The sequence below is a fragment of the Gigantopelta aegis genome, chromosome 14 (genome assembly GCF_016097555.1).
Source record: "Gigantopelta aegis isolate Gae_Host chromosome 14, Gae_host_genome, whole genome shotgun sequence".
NCBI lineage: Eukaryota > Metazoa > Mollusca > Gastropoda > Neomphalida > Peltospiridae > Gigantopelta > Gigantopelta aegis.
In genome coordinates, this window is record NC_054712.1 from 36,910,833 (window position 1) to 36,931,693 (window position 20,861).

Here is a 20,861-nt window from a genome sequence, read left to right on the forward strand (position 1 = left end):
TTGGGGAAGAATTAAAACGATTTGTAAAGTTTTCAATGGTAAGCCCTCTGGTTGGATTTTTCTCATGTTATTTTGTAATAATATTGTTTTGAGTCATTGGTGTATAGCGGAACAGGCGGCTGATGTGAATCGGTCCCTGCACCACCTGTTCGGGCCGATATTACAGCCAGTGCGACCAGACAGCAAAAACAAAGATATATATATGTTCTAAATTTTGGAGTGAAAATAAATGCTTATATAATATATATTCGTAATGGTATATGATGTTAGTGCCAACGACAACCCATTCTTCTAGCAATCTTCATTTAAAGTTTGGTAATTTAACATAAACTTCACCGACCGATGGTATATGTTTAGTGAGTGGAATGGGAACTCTATTTACGTGCCCATATCCACTAAAGGTTCAGGCACGCCTACCACGGGTCCAGCCTCTGACATAGCACGTGGGTGGTTCCGGGGCAGGGAGGTGTTGAGTGAGACCCAAGGCTATAGCGAGGGATGGTTATAAGGGATTCGAATCATGCTCCTCCGGAAAATATATCTAAAAAAACAGAAGAAAATTCGCTTTCAGCAGGGGGAGTGAACCCTGCCCAGAATCCACTACACGCGTCTGGTCCAGTGATACAGTTAGTGCTATTTTAGATTGGTGGTCTCACACGATACTTAGCTGTCTGGACTGACCAACAAAATGGCAGTTACGTGTCTGAGAGGGGCTATCGATTACATGTACGTCCTCTTTTTCTTGATGAGCGGTTGGTGTAGATTTACATGTTGCAGTTATTAGATATGTCGATGAACACACGAGTACGTGCACGCACGTACACACACACACACACACACACACACACACACACACACACATACCAGTGGGAATGTGAACAATAGAGGAATAAAAGCAATGACATTTGGTTCATTGTGTGCTGTAAATCAATATTAATATAAAGTTGAAAACGAAAATACGATAAAAAGAAAAGAAAAGAAAGAAAGAAAGAAAGAAAATAAACATATGTAACTATTCAACATGGGGAGTATTCTTATCTTAACCGGTTTAGGATAGCGCTAGGTATATTCAATTCATGCTGTTTAGATTTAGTGGGGGTGGGACGTAGCCCAGTTGTAAAGCGCACGCCTGGTGCGCGATCGGTCTAGGATCGATCCCCGTCGGTGGGGCCATTGGGCTATTTCTCGTCCCAGCCAGTGCACCACGACTGGTATATCAAAGGCCGTGATATATGCTATCCTGTCTGCGGAACGGTGCATATAACAGATTTTTTGCTACTTATGGAAAAATGTAGCGAGTTTCCTTACTATGACTGTCAAAATTACCATATGTTTGATATCCAATAGCCAATGATTAATAAATCAATGTGCTCCAGTGGTGTCGTTAAACAAACTTCTTTTTTTTTGTATAGATTTATTATACATTGTATTAATACCGAACAACCTACCCCACACAAAAACAACAACAACAACAACAACATCAACATCAACATCAGCAGCAACAACAACAAAACAGAACGCAGAATATATTCTTCAAAATATATTACTTTTATGTTACTAATGTATATATTTTCTCTTGACCATTTTATTCTATTACAATCATTAATAATACACCATCATGTGCTGTTCTAATAGAAATAAGAAATATTTTGTAAATTAATGAAACTCTATTGAGAATGGAATTAACAATTTATTATGTCAGAATGCCAGTGTATAGAAGACAAGTACAAACAAACACAAACACCTTCATAAGTTAATGGTTCAAAAACATTAGTTACGGGCCAATAGACATTTTCGACATTTTTCTGTATAGTACATATACATGTTCTGTTGGTTTTACAATGCGTACAATATTTGCATTTTTGGTCAACATTTACTCAAAGAACGTTTAGAAATCATCTGTGACAAAAATAATGCAGATTGCATATAAACAAAATCTACTGACCTAAAATTAATTCTATTGGGTATAATTAGGGAATAATATAATTGTGTTTCGTTGTTAACTATACATATTTACCGCACTATTTGGATGCTGGGACGAGCCTATGTGGTAAATCTTTGAGTTAACAACGAACCGCACTAATATTATACGGAATTAATATACTAACGAAAACACCACACATGAGGTTAAGTGACAGCGTATGAGACACGCTCTCGGAATTTTCTCATCGTGGTAAACCCTTGTTGCCAATAAAAAACCGTATATAAATCGTCCGATTTTCCACGAAAATTAATCAATGGGGAAAACTCTTATATGCCAGTGGTATTAGAATTCTTATTGAATCGATTAGTTTTTGCTTAGGCCATAATATATGCAGAAGCTCTAGAAGCTGAATCGGTGGGACAGTTTGGCTCTCGTCACAATTCTTGCGATACTGTGATTTGGGTAATACGATTTAGAACTACATCCTGTGACATCATCAGGCTGAAATAGAACATCTCATCAGATCAAGAGACATTCCTGAGTTTGCTGCACTGTAAGATGTTTCGGACTAATAAAATATTTCTACTAGTAAACTTACATATTAAATATATTTTCTTGTTTAGAATTTCAGTGTCTGTATATTCAATATGTTTTTGGTCGTCGTAATATTTGTAAGAAGCCCAAATTGGATTTTGTCTTAAAATAATTTAGTACGTACGAAATGTTTTTTTAGGAAATAAAATGAAATTTAACCTAGTACAAATATTAGAACAACCAGAAACACGTTTAATATACAGCGACTAACATTTTATGCAGAAAAATATATTTGATACTAGTATGTCATTACAATCGTTAAAACGTTGATAACATCTTTCAAATTGCAGCAAACTCAGGAATGTCCCTTTAAGAAATTGCTCGCAAAATTACTAAATCTACACAGCACGAAGATACCCAGTGCTATCCTGGATCAATTATGATAAGAATACTCCCTATGCAAGGAACATTTTCAAAATGTTTGGATGTAAAATGCTGGACATACTTACATGCAAATATAATTCCAGTTATTTACTCTAGATGTGGATTTGTTTTAGCAAAAAATTAAGATTTAGACCCCAATTTGGTATGTTTCGTTAATCTACATCTGGATAATGAATGAATGAATGAATGAATGTTTAACGACACCACAACACGAAAAATGCATCGAGTATTGTAAAGACAAACCTAAACATCAGGGGCCTAATTCACAAAACTCTCTTAGCCTCTGTTAGACAACAAAGCATCCTCTTTGTAAGACTTTTAGCATTGCACTGCGAGATCGCAAAGTTACGAGACTGAATTAGGTCCTTGGATAAAAGTTACATGGCCTCAGACCACAATTAATTTCGCTATATGTTTCTATATAGCCTTAGTGGCTATAACATTTTTATTAATATCAGCAGGCCCGTGAAGTTTTGTATGTACCTTTGCCTGCATGAGGGACACACACCCTGAAAAGGACAACCCCTGTTGTCCAGCTCTTTCTCCCAGCATATTGGTTTAAACAGACACACCCTCTAAACCAGGCCGGAGTACACCCATTTTACACAAAAAGCACTACTTTTGCATGGGCCGGAATTACCACAAACAAGTCTTCAATGTCAACAAGTTACACATGTTTACAAACTACATGCTATCCCCTGTCACTTCAGTCAAACAGTTGCCACTTCATAGCTGTCTGCCATGAAATAATCACAGTCAAACAGCAGACTACTTGCGCGGTGAAACTTCCGGATTTTGGACAACCAAATGGGAAGATAACTGTAATCTGAGGCCTATCAGTCCATTTTTTCCCCTAAAAACTGGCCCACACTAATGCATTCCAATGATATACATATTAAAGCAATGCTCGGTAAGTATCGGTATGTCACCTTTAAACTGAGAGTATACAGAGGCTGTGTTAAAACACCTACCACAGTGCCTTGCCATGGCCAATTTTAGCAATGGAAACTTGAGGGACACCAACTTCAAAATGTAATAACTTTATCAAATTTTGGAATTTCTTCATACAATGAGCAGCTATTTTTTCTTCTACATATGTTCTATCTGCACAGTGTTGTCTTGGAAAGATTTGAAATATTTATAGGAAAAAAAATCAATCATTAGATTTTACTTCATTTTTAATTAAATATTAAACTTAAATTTAAATTTTTGAGAAACAAAAAAATCTAAAACTGTAAAATTTTGCATTTTAGATATGATAAGTGGAGGCTTAGTAAAGATATGGTGACTGAATTCATGATACATTATTAGAAATGTGTCAGAGGGATGGTGAAAGTCACAAAATTGGGGCCATTTGCAACAAATGTTTACACACTAATTTCAGGGAAAATTAGACATGATAGGCCTCATATTCAATTTTGACCTGCTGTATTTACTTAATCTACTTCATTTACTGTATTAGACATGTAGCCACTTTGTAAAAGGCAAAACAGTCCATATAAATGCATATTAATATGAATATGCCCTACAGATATTACTTAGGTATACACCATAATATTTTTTTTGTTGACGACAACTTTGAAAATGAAGATTTTGTCACAAAATGCTGATATAAATCCTACCAAGAGGTACTTGCACCATATTTTTTCAGTTTCCAGTGATAACTGTTAACAAGTGTAGTCATGTGCCAGTGTCTGGGATACCTCAGTGTAGTATTTCTTGATTGGAAGGATGTTTGTAGTAATGACCACTGAATATGCATTATGGATTATTCTGCCATATGTATTACAAGCCAAATGTTAACCTTTTTGGCACATTTTCTGCAATAAACTTGACAAGTATACCAGCATCTGATTACTGAACACAATAAATACATTCAGACAGCATAGAATATTAGCCTATTAGATTTTCTAAGGATAAAAGACCATTTTTGAAAAATGACTGAAGTGTGTAATTTACATAAATGTAGGTGAAATGTATTATTAGAGTACTTAATCTTGTTAAAAACTGTATACTATTTATTTAAAGTGTTTAATTACATTTAGTAGTGATATATTCATTATATTTAGATCTTCTGTCCAATTGCAATAATTGAGAAACTCATTAAAATTCAATATGTAAAAAAAATTAAAATCTCAATATTGACTAACAAAATCCAACTTTTGCTCTTTTTACCAAATTATTAGCTCAAAACTGTTAAAAATATTGCAACAACCTGTAGTAACATCAGAGGTCATTTTATGCTATTTTGGAGGATATTGAAATTTAAAAGTTGAAACTTTTAATTTTAATTTTTAATAAATTCAAAAAAAAGTTTTTTAATTTAATAAAATATTTAGAAAATAAATAAATTAGTTTTCATATTCCTTGTGGTATGCACAATCAGTCTGTGTAATTTCACCTCTCTGGTTATAATACTTTCATCAGAATCAAGCATTTAACCGGTGTAATGTGTGAACTATATCAGGCCTCAGACCACAATTAATTTCGCTATATGTTTCTATATAGCCTTAGTGGCTATAACATTTTATTAATATCAGCAGGCCCGTGAAGTTTTGTATGTACCTTTGCCTGCATGGGGGACACACACCCTGAAAAGGACAACCCCTGTTGTCCAGCTCTTTCTCCCAGCATATTGGTTTAAACAGACATACCCTCTAAACCAGGCCGGAGTACACCCATTTTACACAAAAAGCACTACTTTTGCATGGGCCGGAATTACCACAAACAAGTCTTCAATGTCAACAAGTTACACATGTTTACAAACTACATGCTATCCCCTGTCACTTCAGTCAAACAGTTGCCACTTCATAGCTGTCTGCCATGAAATAATCACAGTCAAACAGCAGACTACTTGCGCGGTGAAACTTCCGGATTTTGGACAACCAAATGGGAAGATAACTGTAATCTGAGGCCACATAGTCAACAACGAGTGTGTCGTTCAAACGGGGAAAATACCCTCAGAAAATAGAGTATTTCTCAGAGGTACGTGCGTGTTTAGAATCACGCCAGTTTAGAAAGTTGCATTTTGGGGGCATCATAAACACCAAGATGACAAGAAGCTCTGCGGGTGTACAAAAAATGGATATTCTAGTCAATAAAATATCAAGGTTGTGTGCAAAACACGAGGTTAAATGAACATCAAAACCTGACAATCAGTTCAGCATCAAATCCTGTTGAGATTGGGGGCGGGACGCAACCCAGTGGTAAAGCGATCGCTCGATGCGCAGTCGGTCTGGGATCGATTCCCGTCGGTGCGACCATTGGGTTATTTCTCGTTTCAACTAGTGCACTACGACTGGTATATCAAATGCCGTGGTATGTGTTACCCTGTCTGTGGGATGGTGCATATAAAAGAATCCCTTGATGCTAATCGAAAAAGAGTAGCCCATGAAGTGGCGACAGCGGGTTTCCTCTCTCAATATCTGTGTGGTCCTTAATCATATGTCTGACGCCAAACAACCATAAATAAAATGTGTTGAGTGTGTCGTTAAATAAAACATTTCTTTCTTCTTCTTTTTTGTTGAGATTGGGAAACTCGTTTTAGTGTGCCACCTATAGGGAAGGGTATGCTCACCTTCCGCTAACACCCGATATCATCATTGTTATGACAATGGTTCATGAGTGCATGTCTTCACAGATGTACTTCTTCCAATGAGCTCTATCCAGTGCTAGTTTTGATTTAGTAAACTAGTCTGGGAGTGGCACTATCTCTTTATGACTGTGCAAGAATGACGCAATCTCCAGTAAAGGATCTCCTCGGGAGTGGCTGTCCTCCTATAGAACAGGCACTAGATAGAGATGTATGGAATCAACCACTGTTTTGCCAAATGTCCGTTGGACTGCATTGTGCAGAGATACGAACCTAATAACGTGCCATGGTACTGTTGTTCTGATTTAACGTGCCTCTATCCAATTAAGGTTCAGGCACGTCCATCCTGGCAATTCACAAAGAAACAATACAAATACAAACTGACAAATACACGCTACAAATACAAATATGCAATTTAAAACTAGATTAAATAAAATTATTTCGTAAATTATTGGAACTTATAAGTTGGATTAAAGAATTAAAGCGACAGACTTTATTTTTTAAACACTACGGTGTATTGTTCACTATTAGAGACGTTTTTAATCACTGAAATCAAACATTATTTAGATTTTATTGCTTAGATTATCTATTTCCGAGTATCCGAAATGTTTCTGGTCATCCTGGTTTTTCTAACACCATAAAATGCATTTTTCATCATTCTAAAAACCTGCAAAGCTCAATGGGTAGGTGTAAACCACTTGCACCGGCCAGTGATCCATAACTGGTTCAACAAAGGCCATGGTTTGTGCTATCCTTCCTGTGGGAAGCGCAAATAAAAGATCCCTTGCTGCCTGTCGTAAAAGAGTAGCCTATGTGGCGGCAGCGGGTTTCCTCTAAAAACAGTGTCAGAATGACCATATGTTTGACGTCCAATAGCCGAGGATAAGATAAAAAATCAATGTGTTCTAGTGGTGTCGTTAAATAAAAACAAACTTTAACTTTCATTCTAAAAACGCACGTGTCGTTCGTCTGAGAAGTAATGATTATCGAGACATGCTCTAGCTATTTTTAGACTATTTCCCTGTTTAAACATCACAGACTTCAGCTTCTCTCTGTCATAACCTTATCCAAATGCGTTACAGGTTTGTAGATTAACTAAAATTAGTGTCCATTTTCACGGGCTAAATTTAGGGTCTGTTCCTTTAATTATAATTAAAACTTGATTAATAGCATTTATAATGATGTACCGGCCTCGGTGGCGTCGTGGTAGGCCATCGGTCTACAGGCTGGTAGGTACTGGGTTCGGATCCCAGTCGAGGCATGGGATTTTTAATCCAGATACCGACTCCAAACTCTGATCGAGTGCTCTGCAAGGCTCAATGGGTAGGTGTAAACCACTTGCACTGACCAGTGATCCATAACTGGTTCAACAAAGGCCATGGTTTGTGCTGTCCTGCCTGTGGAAAGCGCAAATAAAAGATCCCTTGCTGCTAATCGGAAGAGTAGCCCATGTAGTGGCGACAGCGGGTTTCCTCTCGAAATCTGTGTGGTCCTTAAGCATATGTCTGACGCCATATAACCGTAAATAAAATGTGTTGAGTGCGTCGTTAAATAAAACATTTCTTTCTTTATAATGATGTATAAAAATGGCTGGGAAATGGGTTTAAAGTAATACATTACAGTAATAAGATGATTGAAAGGACCACATGTTCGTTTCATTTCATTTCAACTGATACTCGCGAGAATAATACATGAGTGGCCATTAGATATCATTTATCTCACAACGAGTTGTTTTTAAATGTATCTAACAAGCGAAAGCGAGTTTGATACGTTTTTAAACAACGAGTTGTGAAATATATGGTATCTAACGGACACGAATGTATCATTCTATTTCTTACATATCTCACAAAAACCAGGTTTTAAGCAAATTTTATCAAATTTTTCGACTAAAAGTTATTTACAGCCGTTGCACTTGAAGCTAACTTACGTGTCACAGACACATGATTGTCAGGTTAACTATACGTCACAGTGTAATCTATTTCCACCGTGTTGTTTTGCACTGGATGCATGGTAGTGGTGACCCGGTCATCACCTAGGCGCAGCCAGTTGTATGCCTTGAAATTGTTAACACACGTACGTGTGTAAACAACCCATGTGCTATACAAAAATAAAGCATGATGTTCTCACCAACGAGTGTGTAAGAAAATGATTCTGGTACCGCTCATTAATCAAAGAAATAGGCAAGGCCAGCTGATACGAGCGATCCACTGAAATCAAAACGGCCAAGTAATTATTGTGGTCAGAATCAAATTTGCTTGTGACGTTCATGAGGTTTCAAATAGCAAACATGAACGTAAAGAAAATTAAAACAAAACTATGTGGGGAAATGAAGCAGAACAAAAGAAAAAAGGAAAACGAAACAAAGCAAAACAATTTTTTAAAAAGAAGAAAGAAAAGGAAAACAACATCTAAACAAATACATACAAAACAAACAAATAAACAAACACGCCCTCCGCGCGCATACAGACAGAGACAGAGAGAGAGAGAGAGAGAGAGAGAGAGAGAGAGAGAGAGAGAGAGAGAGAGAGAGAGAGAGAGAGAGAGAGAGAGAGAGAGAGAGAGAGAGAGAGAATGGATGAATGTTTAACGACACTCCAGCACGAAAAATACATCGGCTATTGGGAGAGAGAGAGAGAGAGAGAGAGAGAGAGAGAGAGAGAGAGAGAGAGAGAGAGAGAGAGAGAGAGAGAATGAATGAATGTTTAACGACACTCCAGCACGAAAAATACATCGGCTATTGGGTTAGAGAGAGAGAGAGAGAGAGAGAGAGAGAGAGAGAGAGAGAGAGAGAGAGAGAGAGAGAGAGAGAGAGAGAGAGAGAGAGAGAGAGAGAGAGAGAATAGCCGCGCGCACGCACACACACACACACACACACACACACACACACACACAAAACCCCAACAAGTAAATGAAGTTTCCGAATTTAAGCTTAATTATTAAAAATTCAGTCTTATGTTTAATTCTTTATTAACCAATATCTCATTAGAGTTTTGGGAAAAAACCCAAACAATTTAAACATTTGCTTTCTGCTTTGATGTAACGTATTTCAAGTACTCAGGTCTAAAAGCATTGGAGTAGAGAAATTTGCCCCAAGCAAAAAACAAAATGCAAAAAGATACTACCCGTATCCCCTAATAACTTGATTACGTACGACCCGAGATAGCACTGTCATGATTTTGCCTTATTTCGCATTCATCAGATTCGATCCAACTCGCGTATGAATATCTCTTCATTAGGAGTCGTAGCGCAGGACACTTAACTGAGCCGCATGTTGGATTTATAGTCTGATGATACTAATAGCAAACAGGCATTGTTAAAAATAGTGATTTATCCTCGGTGACAGTAGCACAGAAAACAAAGTTAATAAGAATGATATAGATTTTCCTTTTAATACGTAGTCGTGCTTACAGTTCTTCCACAGGTGTTCGTTTGTTTTGTTTAACGACACATCTGGAGCACATTGATGTATTAGTCATTGGGGTATTGGATGTCAAACATTTGGTAATTCTGACATGTAGTCATCAGAGAAAAAGTAAAGTTTGTTTTATTTAACGACGCCTCTAGAGCACTTTTTGTTTTATCTTATCATCAGCTATTGGACGTCAAATCACCAGAGGAAACCCGCTACACTTTTCCTAATGCAGCGAGTGGTCTTTTATATGCACTTTCACACAGACCACAGATGATTTAAACAATATTTATTTCTGTTTATATTAACAGATGGGATTGGTCAACAGGCATAGCCTATATAAAGACCGTTCCCTACATTATACAATTGAAATATTAACTGGTCAACATAGAAAGTTCAAGATATGAATTTAGTGTTGGAGAATATAAAACTATTGTGTATTTAACCCGTCAAAGTATTAATATTTGTATATAGATTAGAACAGAGAGACAAGAAGAGTAAAGGAGAAGGTGAACGGTTTTATCAGTTAAAACGTTTACTTTCAGCAATGAAATTGTGAATTGCTTTGTAGATGAGACTGTTTTCCTGTAGTGTTAAGTTGGGATCGCCATTAATGTGTTGATATTTAAATTTAAATAATTTAACCTCGATATGTATGAGACGGCGCAGTTATATTTATCAGAGCTGAGTGTCCCTGGCCTCACACTAGAAATAATTTAGTCTTAGCCAATTTTGATGAAAATTATGTATTTCAATAATGGTTTATTTAAACAAACGTTTATTACTTAGAGTACTACATGTTATAGCCGCTTTGTATAAATAGTAGAAATTGTCTATTGTAGCAATGGGTACGACAGGGTAAATATTCTTCCAATCATTTTTTTTGTCCGTCCGTCCCTCCGTCCGATCGATCGATCGATCGATTGACCGTCCGTCCGTTCGTTCGTTCGTTCATTCGTTCGTTCGTTCGTTCGTTCGTTCGTTCATTCATTCATTCATCCCTCCCTCTATCCCTATCGCTCCCTCCCTCCCTCCATTCATCCCTCCATTCATTCCTTCCTTCATTCATTCCTTCCTCCCTCCATCCGTCCATCCATTCACTCACTCACTGAACTAACAACTAACACTATTGTTGCCCCGACAGTTGTCGTTGGAGAAAGATTTCACCTTAATCCATCCATCCATCCATCCATCCACTCATTCACTCATTCACTCGCTCACTCTCTCACTCTGTCACTGAACTAACAACTAACACTCTATTGTTTTACCTGACAGTTGTCATTGGAGAAAGAATTCATCTTCGACCATCCATCCATCCATCCATCCATCCATCCATCCTTTCTTCCTTCCATCCTTCCATCCATCCAAACATTCATTCACTGATTTGTTCGCTGAACTAACAACTAATAATATTGTTTCACAGTTGTCGGTGGTGGAAGAGTTCATCTTCGTTCATCCATCTATCCATCCATCCATCCATTCATCCATCCATTCTATAACTCACCCTAAACTCACTCACTCACTCACTCACTCACTCACTCACCCACTAATAGCTAACTCTCTATTGTTTTACCTGACAGTTGTCGTCGTTGGAGGAAGAGTTCATCTTCGCGGCGGAGTTTGGCGACATCCCCACCGTGCAGCGACTCCTCGAGGAACACCACAACTTCAACGTCGATTACAGTGACATCCTCGGCAGAACGCCGCTACGGCTGGCCGTCGGCAACGAGCATCTCGAGGTTTGTACAGCCCCCCCCCCCCCTCAAAAAAAAGGGGAAAAAAGGAAAGGAATGTTTGTTTAATAAAAAAAGAAAGAAATGTTTTATTTAACGACGCACTCAACACATTTTATTTACGGTTATATGGCGTCAGACATATGGTTAAGGACCACACAGATATTGAGAGAGAAAACCCGCTGTCGTCACTTCATGGGTTACTCTTTTCGATTAGCAGCAAGGGATCTTTTATATGCATCATCCCACAGACAGGGTAATACATACCACGGTCTTTGATATACCAGTCGTGGTGCACTGGCTGGAACGAGAAATAGTTCAATGGGCCCACTGACGGGGATCGATCGATCCCACACCGACCGCGCATCGAGCGAGCGCTGTACCACTGAGCTACGTCCCGCCTTGTTTGTTTAATGACACCTCAGCACATTATAAACTGTGAAAGAAACAAATATGGGCCAAATTTGCAATGAATGTTTGTGTATGCCACGTATATAACTATAGTCATGTTCAATTGTTTAGACCCTAAGTTTTTGCAAATGTTACGTTTAATTCCTATTCTATCCTTGTTTTCTTTATATTTGCATAAAAAAACAAACCCAAACCCTCACAGGTCTTATATGCAATTCATCAGCTAAAATGCACGAAGTTGACTTATTTACATTTTACAAAAAAAAATATTGTGTTTTGTCTTCTGTAAATAACTACGGCTATTTGCATAACAAAAGATTGGGATACGCGGCTGCGTGAAGGCCATTATAGCTTGTTTCATTGAATCAAGGTTATGAACAGGACTATACATACATTTATAATGCTTAAACACTTGGGTTAAGTAAAGCGGGCTTTAAATTCGGCCTTTTTTTTGTGATAGCGACACATCAGTACGTTTTAAATTCAAACTGTTTGGCGCCTAATATAACACTATGGTTATTTCGACATTCGGTGCGAACCCAGTACCTACCAAACCTTATGACCGATGCCTTAACCACGGCACGGTTAAATATAACTCTTAAAACCTTTTTTTCTCTCTGTGTATATTCGCAGGTAGTGGAACTACTACTGGACAAGTGTAACATCAGCAACATCCACGAGGCGCTCCTCCAAGCGATCAGTGCGGGCCACGAGCAGATCGCCGAGACGATCCTCAAACACCACAAGTACAAGGATTCGAGCAAGGACAACAAGCGTTTCGGCGAGGCCGACTACTTCTACAACACAACCAGCGAAGACTCGCCATTCTCCTCCGACATCACGCCGCTCATCTTGGCGGCGGAGCGCAACCAGTTCGAGATAGTGCAGTTGTTGTTGTTGCGGGGAGAGACGATCCCGAAACCTCACCACTATTACTGTCACTGTCAGGAGTGTAGTAACAAACTCGAGTTCGACCAGTTACGGCTGGCTAAGACGCGGCTAAACGCGTATAAGGGACTGGCGAGCGGGGCCTATATTTCCTTGTCGAGTAAGGATCCCATTCTGACTTCGTTTGAGTTAGCGCGAGAGTTGAGAGCTGTTGCCAAAGTGGAGAAATATTTTAAGGTGAGACAATTTTGTGGTAACAAAAAATCATCATGAAAACTAGTCAATTCAATTTAATTGCAATTGGATGCTAAAATAAACTACAAGGACTTTATTTTGTATCGATGGCGAGACCTAGCCCAGCGATAAAGCGCTTGCTTGATGCGCGGTCGGTTTGGGATCCATTCCATTAGGCTTTTTCTTGTTCCAGTCGTGGTGCACTGGCTGTAGCGAAAAATAGCCCAATGGACCCACCGACGGGGATCGATCCCAGACCGACCGCGCATCAAGCGATCGCTTTACCACTGGGCTACGTCCCGCCCCTGTTATCTAAAAAATATTTTTCGATCTTCGTCGATCTTCGTCGATCGCCGAAGTGATACATGTTTGTTTGGAAACCTTATTTGATAGCGCGGGACCTCCGAATACCGAATGGCAGCCGGTATGGAATGCTGAGTGATCATTGGCAACATAATTATAGACCGAAACCTAAAATTATCCTGCAGTAAAAATCGAACCATCCCCTCTCCGCACAAAAACAGAACAACAAACAACCCCCCCCCCCACCCTCCCACCCAAATAACGAAACAAAAATAAAACCAAAACCAAAACAGCAAACAACTAACAACAAACAAAACAAAACAAAACCCCAACAAAACTATAAATATACAAAAAAACCCACCCAAAACCCCAACAAACAATACCCCCCCCCCCCCAATAAATAAATAATAAAAGATAATACATACAAGTAATATTTTAAAACAACAACATAAAAACAAATGGGCTGAATCATTAACCGTATTCTTTTTAACGCAAGGGGTAATTTGTAAATACCCCCAGAGTCTTTCATCATATAGTTAATACCCCTACTGGCGATTGTTCTACAACTGTCTTTTTTCTCTCAATTATACATCCACGAATTAGACCCTGGGGCAGAATAAGAACTGCTCATGACACAGGTCGATCGTTGACATTACACATGACATTTCCCTCAAGTCATAGGCTATTCAAGAGGTACAAAAAGTGCCATTTCTAACCCTAAGGCTGGTCGTTAACCAGCTGGGTTTTTTTGTGTGTTTTTTTTAAGTTTAATTCAAAAACATAATGTTAATGATGGTCTGCAACACCCAGCGTGACAAGAGATGTTTAGGACTGTTGCAGTGTAGATCTGGGGCCTAATCCACAAAGGGCTCTTAGGCTCTGCTAGACAACAAAGCATCCTCTTTGTAAGTCTTTTAGCATTGCACTGTGAGATCGCAAAGTTGCGAGAGTTTAGTGAATTAGGCCCCAGATGTAGTTCAGGAGCATTAAAAAAATAAAAAATAAAATTATTTAACGACGCACTCAACACATTTTATTTACGGTTATATGGCGTCAGACATATGGTTAAGGACCACACAGATTTTGAGAGGAAACCCGCTGTCGCCACTATATGGGCTACTCTTCCGATTAGCAGCAAGGGATCTTTTATTTGCGCTTCCCACAGGCAGGATAGCACAAACCATGGCCTTTGTTGAACCAGTTATGGATCACTGGTCGGTGGAAGTGGTTTACACCTACCCATTGAGCCTTGCGGAGCACTCACTCAGGGTTTGGAGTCGGTATCTGGATTAAAAATCCCATGCCTCGACTGGGATCCGAACCCAGTACCTACCAGCCTGTAGACCGATGGCCTACCACGACGCCACCGAGGCCGATTTCAGGAGCATTAGGTCTGATATGGAGCAAACCCGGAAATAAAGAACTAAGCTATAATTCCACAATAGTACCCTGATGTAGTTAGGAACAGCATATATAAAGGGACATTCCTGAGTTTGTTGCATTGTAAGATGTTTCCGACTAATAAAATATGTTTAAGATTAAACTTAGATATTAAATAGATTTTCTTGTTTAAAATAGCAGTCTGTATATTCAATGTGTTTCTGGTCGTCTTAATATTTGTAAGAAGCCCAAACTGGATTTTGTCTTCAAATAATTTTGTACGTACGAAACAAATATATTTTAGAAAATAAAATGAAATTTAACCTAGTACAAATATTAGAAGGATCAGAAACACGTTTAATATACAGCCACTAATATATTATGCAGAAAAATATATATGATATGTAATTACAATCGTTAAAAAGTCTCTGTTAGTCAATAACATCTTAAAAAGTGCAGCAAACTCAGGAATGTCCCTTTAAAAGTCCCCAGGTTTTCTCTGCGTACTATTTTGTTTACACCATAATTCAAAATGGTCGAAAATATATGATTTATCTGGCATAGAACGCAACTACATAACATATTTCAATTAATTCCTGAGTTTGTTTTCAAAACTAAAATATAACAAATGGATGCATACAATGCAATTACCACAACTGATATAGCAAAGGTCATCGTATGTGCAGTCTTGAATGTTGGAACGTGCTTAATATATTTAAAAAAAAATCCCTTTGCTTCTAATTGAAATATGTGGTGAGTTTCCTCAAGATGACATGTTTCTTATGGGAGACCTTTAGGAACACAGCGACACCGTTCTCGGTGTTGTCGTGCTTAAGCCATCGGACATAAGGTTGGTAGGTACATGGGTAGGTAGGTGTAAGACCACTACACACTCTTCTCTCCACCTGACCACTGACAACGAACAACTAACCCACTGTCCTGGACAAACAGCCCAGGTAGCTGAGGTGTGTGTGCTCAGGACGGCGTGCTTTAACCTTATTTGGATATAAGCACGAACATAAAATTGAAATGAAGACACCGACTAGATACTTGGATGATGGTGACTAATGTGTAATGTCGCAGCTAAACAATACCCTCATACAGAATGGCAAATCGAAGGACAAACTCTGATTATTATTAAAGCTGTGGCTAACAAACAGGATATGGGAATGCCTGATGTTTTATGAAAACAATAGGCACGGCTTTCTAAGTTCTTAGATATATGCCTATATGTATGGGAGATTCGTACGACAAAAAAATAACCAGTGCTGTGGATAAGATGACAAACGTGCCCATAACGATGTACTTACATTAATAGTTAAAATTGTTCTTGCATGCTTTCCCTGTATCTCTGAACCTAACTATGCTAATCCAGTTGTAGGGCATGTATTAAAGGGACATTCCTGAGTTTGCTGCATTGTAAGATGTTTCCGAATAATAACATATTTCTACGATTAAACTTACATATTAAATATATTGGTTTAGAATATCAGTGTCTGTATATTCAATGTATTTCTGGTTTCTGGTATTGCTTATATCCAATTAAGGTTCAAGCACGCTGTCCTGGGCACGCCTCAGCTATCTGGGTTGTCTGTCCAGGACAGTGGGTTAGTTGTTAATTGTTAGTGGTTAGTGAGAGAGAAGAGGTTGTAGTGGTCTTACACCTTTCTATTGAGTCGTTAAAACTCGCTCTGGGTGGGAGCCGGTACCGAGCCCTCTACCTACCAGCCTGTAGTCCGATGGCTTAACCACTGCGCCACCGAGACCGGTTTGCCAAATACAGTTTAATATCTCTTAAGTTAAACGACCATAACTCTTGTCAACAATGGACATACCCCTATACAGTTCAAACTTGATATGTAACTCTACATGATAAACTATACAGTTCAATATCTTTAGACATGTAGCGAACAAAAGTCTGACAAACAGACGTAGAACGTTTTTTCATTGAAATTTTTGTAGTTGAGTTAGTATGGGTTTAAAACTTAATATGTTTTTATATGAATTTTTAACTTTATTCATTACAGAGTAAACAAAACAAACTTTAACTTTTCATTTTGGAGTTACAAACTTTGTTTCGTTTGAGGCACCACTAGTGGATATTGATCTACTAATCATGGTCTATTGGGTGTCATACCTTTGGTAATTTTGACATATAGTCTTAGAGACGAAACCCGCTTCATTATTCCATTAGTAACAAGGGATCTTTTATATGCACCATCCCACAGATAGGATAACACATACCACGGCCTTTGGTATACCAGTCGTGGTGCACTGGCTGGATCGAGAAATAGCCCATTGGGCCCATTGACGGGGATCCGACCGCGCATCAAACGAACACTTCACCACTGGGCTACGTCCCGCCTTCCCACCCCCCCCCCCCCCCCACCGACGGGGATCGATCCTAGACCGACCGTGCATCAGGCGATCGTTTTGCCACTGGGCTACGTACGTTCCAGTTACATGCCAATTCATCGGTTCTCGCTTCACAAAAATTGGACTATAAAAGCCGGACTGATCTTCTCCATAATTTTCTCGTTTTATTTCTCTCCTGACAAAGAAGATGAATGAGCAGTGCTGTTGATTTATGGAACTGGGGAGTTCTAAGTCATCTGTATTATGACTACTGTGTACTCAGAGGCGAAACCCTATCCACGGCAAGGCTCGTCGCATTAAAAACCTATGATTAAATAACTCTTTTAGGCTGAAACGAATTCCAGTTATATTACTTGATGAATAAAAATACGGACAAATGGAATTAGTTGCTTGCTTTTTCAGATATCCTTATTAGCTTTAGGATTCACTGGCCACCAGAAAAGAACCAAAGATTTGCATATTTATGAGATGTTTGTTATTCACGGTAGCTCCTCAAAAAGAGATAAAGCTGTTGGGGTATTCAGAAACACAAGCTAATAAATAGAATCGGCGAAAACATTAGCGTAAAATGTATTATGGTTTTATTGGCATACTTGCTTTCTTTTTACGAACATTTTGTAGAACTAACAATTTGCAAAGGGATTTTAAACAATAACAACAACAACAACAACAACAACAACAACAACAACAAACAACAACAACGACAACAACAACAACAACAAAACAAACAAACTAACTAACAAAACACACCCAGAGAGCATGGAGTCGAATTCATAAAAATAAAAAATCACTAATCGTTTATTTTGTATGCGCCTAGGTTTTGAAATGACAAGCTCGGAATGCTATAAATACTACAGTGGAACCCCTCAAAACCGGACCCTGTGTATACCGGAACTCCCCCCCCCCCCCAAAAAAAAAAAAAAAAAAATTAAAAAAAAAAATTAACCGGAAATTTTTCACGGTCCTTTTTTAAAAATCGATACAGAACTTAACCTCTCTAACCAGGATACCTCTTATTACCGGACATTTTACTTGGTCCCGAGGGTGTCCGGTTTAGAGGGGTTTCACTGTATAAGTTAACATTCTTTACTAATGGAAATGCAAGCACACCTATAGTTTTAAAAATGCCGGGATTTAGCTCAGTCGCTTGAGTGTTCTCCTGATGTGTTTACGTCGCAGGATCGAACCACCTTAGTGGATCCATTCAACTGATTGGTTTTGTTCTCGTTACAACCAGTACACCACGACTGGTCAAAGGCCGTGGTATGTGCTTTCCTGTCTGTGGGAATGTATATATAAAAGATCCCTTGCTGCATTAGGAAATATGTACCGGGTTTCCTCTGATGACTACGAGTCAGAATTACAAAATGTTTGACATCCAATTAATTAATTAATGTGCTCTCGTGGTGTCGTTAAACAAAACAAACTTTTTTATCAATGCAAAATGCAGGCATACCTACAGTTTTCAGGTATTAAAATGAACAGTAACACATTTTTCGTGTGAGGTAGATAGTGAATATAGTCAAAGGATATTGAAAAATGCCGATCGACGTTAAGACAATTGTATATCCTGAATGGTTAAATAATGAAAAAGACATTGCAGCCTAATTGTCTACCAAGGATGTTCAATCGTCCTGCAAGCCAAGTACCTCGGTCGAACGCTCAACAAAGTGACGTAGATCTCCAAATACTATTCATAATACATTGTTTAAACAATAAACAAATAAGAAACGGTCCTCTCCACCCCAGCCCACATGCCCCACCCCTCCAAACAACAAATAAAGAGAACCAAAAATAGCACACAAAAAGGCAAACAAAAAGTTAATTTTTTTCATTTCATTATAAATACAAAAAATAAAAATAAATGGCAAACAAACAAGTCACCAGCACAAAGAAAACACCAGGCCAAACAACGTCAACTAGGCATAGCAGTCAATAAGGACCGTGTTTATAAAACCTTTCGAGACCATACAATGACGTCACACGCATGCAATTTGTATGGCGTTGCCATGACGCTACTGTCTCAGACTCTACTAGTGTATCGAGTCTAGACTCTAAAAGTTTCATAAGCACCAGGCCAGGACAGACAAAAGAATGGCGCGTTACTGAAAGAGACTAAATTTTAAACCTGATGATGTCACGTTTTAAAAGTGGGGTTTTTTCTCACTCTTCTTTGTAGAACGAATACCTCTCGATGGCCGACCAGTTGAGCATTTACGTGGTCAAGCTACTGGACAAGGTGCGAGGCCACACTGAGCTCGAGATCCTGCTCAACAAGACGGGGGCTGACAGCAGCGACGAGTCTTACACGATGCTGTCCAGGCTCAAGATGGCCATTCGATACAACGAAAAAAAGGTAGCTTATCAGGGCTCGAAATAGCGGACTGCGAAAAGCAAAGAAAAAGAAAAAAAGAAATGTTTTATTTAACGACGCACTTGTAGTTGAGTTAGTATGGGTTTAAAACTTAATATGTTTTTATATGAATTTTAACTTTATTCATTACAGAGTAAACAAAACAAACTTTAACTTTTCATTTTGGAGTTACAAAGTTTGTTTCGTTTGAGGCACCACTAGTGGATATTGCTCTACTAATCATGGTCTATTGGGTGTCAATCGTTTGGTAATTTTGACTTGTCGTCTTAGAGGGGAAACCCGCTTCATTATTCCATTAGTAACAAGTGATATTTTATATGTGCCATCCAACATACAGGATAACACATACCACAACGTTTGATATACCATTCGTGGTGCACTGGCTGGAACGAGAAATATCCCAAATGAGCCCACCGACGGAAGGAATGAAATGTTTTATTTAACGACGCACTCAACACATTTTATTTACGGTTATATGGCGTCAGACATATGGTTAAGGACCACACAGATATTGAGAAAGGAAACCCGCTGTCGCCACTTCATGGGCTACTCTTTTCGATTAACAGCAAGGGATCTTTTATGTGCACCATCCCACAGACAGGATAGCATATACCACGGCATTTGATATACCATTTGTGGAGCACTGGCTGGAACGAGAAATAGCCCGATGGACCCACTGACGGGGATCGATTCCACACTGACCGCGCATCGAGCGAGCACTGCGAAAAGCAGTTTATGTTTTAGACCTAGCAGATGAAGTGAAAAATCACCTGCGAAACCGACCAAAAATTAGCAGGTCGTTTTCCAAAAGGGAAATGTGTGTACAGTTATCTTATCAGCTATTTAGCTCGTGATTTTTTTATTGATTATTTTTTTAATGACACCACTAGAGCACATTGATTTATTAATGATCGGCTACTGGATGCCAAACACGATCCTATCGGAGGCCTGACTCGAGCTAGGCGTGTTCGAAACCATAGTAGAATAAGGACACGTTAAACCACTGAATAATAATAATAATAATGTCAAACATTTGGTAATTTGACGAATAGTCTTTGAGAGGAAACCCGCTACATTTCTTTTCCATTGGTAGCGAAGGATATTTTATATGCACCATCTCTTAAACATGGTTGCACGTCCCGCAGCATTTGATATACAAGTCGTGGTACACTGGAAAATGACATCGTTTCGTTGTCTCTTTTTAGTTACATTTCAAACGTTTTGACATCGTCCTAGCTTGTTACTCATTAAAATAATAT

General features: G+C 38.6%; 1 protein-coding gene across 1 annotated transcript in view; it reads left to right on the forward strand.

The window, feature by feature from the left end:
* Nucleotides 1-20,861, forward strand: part of LOC121388093 (short transient receptor potential channel 3-like) — a 251,271-nt gene that overhangs the window by 193,650 nt on the left and 36,760 nt on the right. Inside the window, exons 3-5 of the mRNA XM_041519309.1 lie at nt 11,484-11,642; nt 12,681-13,172; nt 19,408-19,584. Coding sequence (XP_041375243.1) covers nt 11,484-11,642; nt 12,681-13,172; nt 19,408-19,584 — 828 coding nt within the window. The remainder of the gene's footprint in view (nt 1-11,483; nt 11,643-12,680; nt 13,173-19,407; nt 19,585-20,861) is intronic.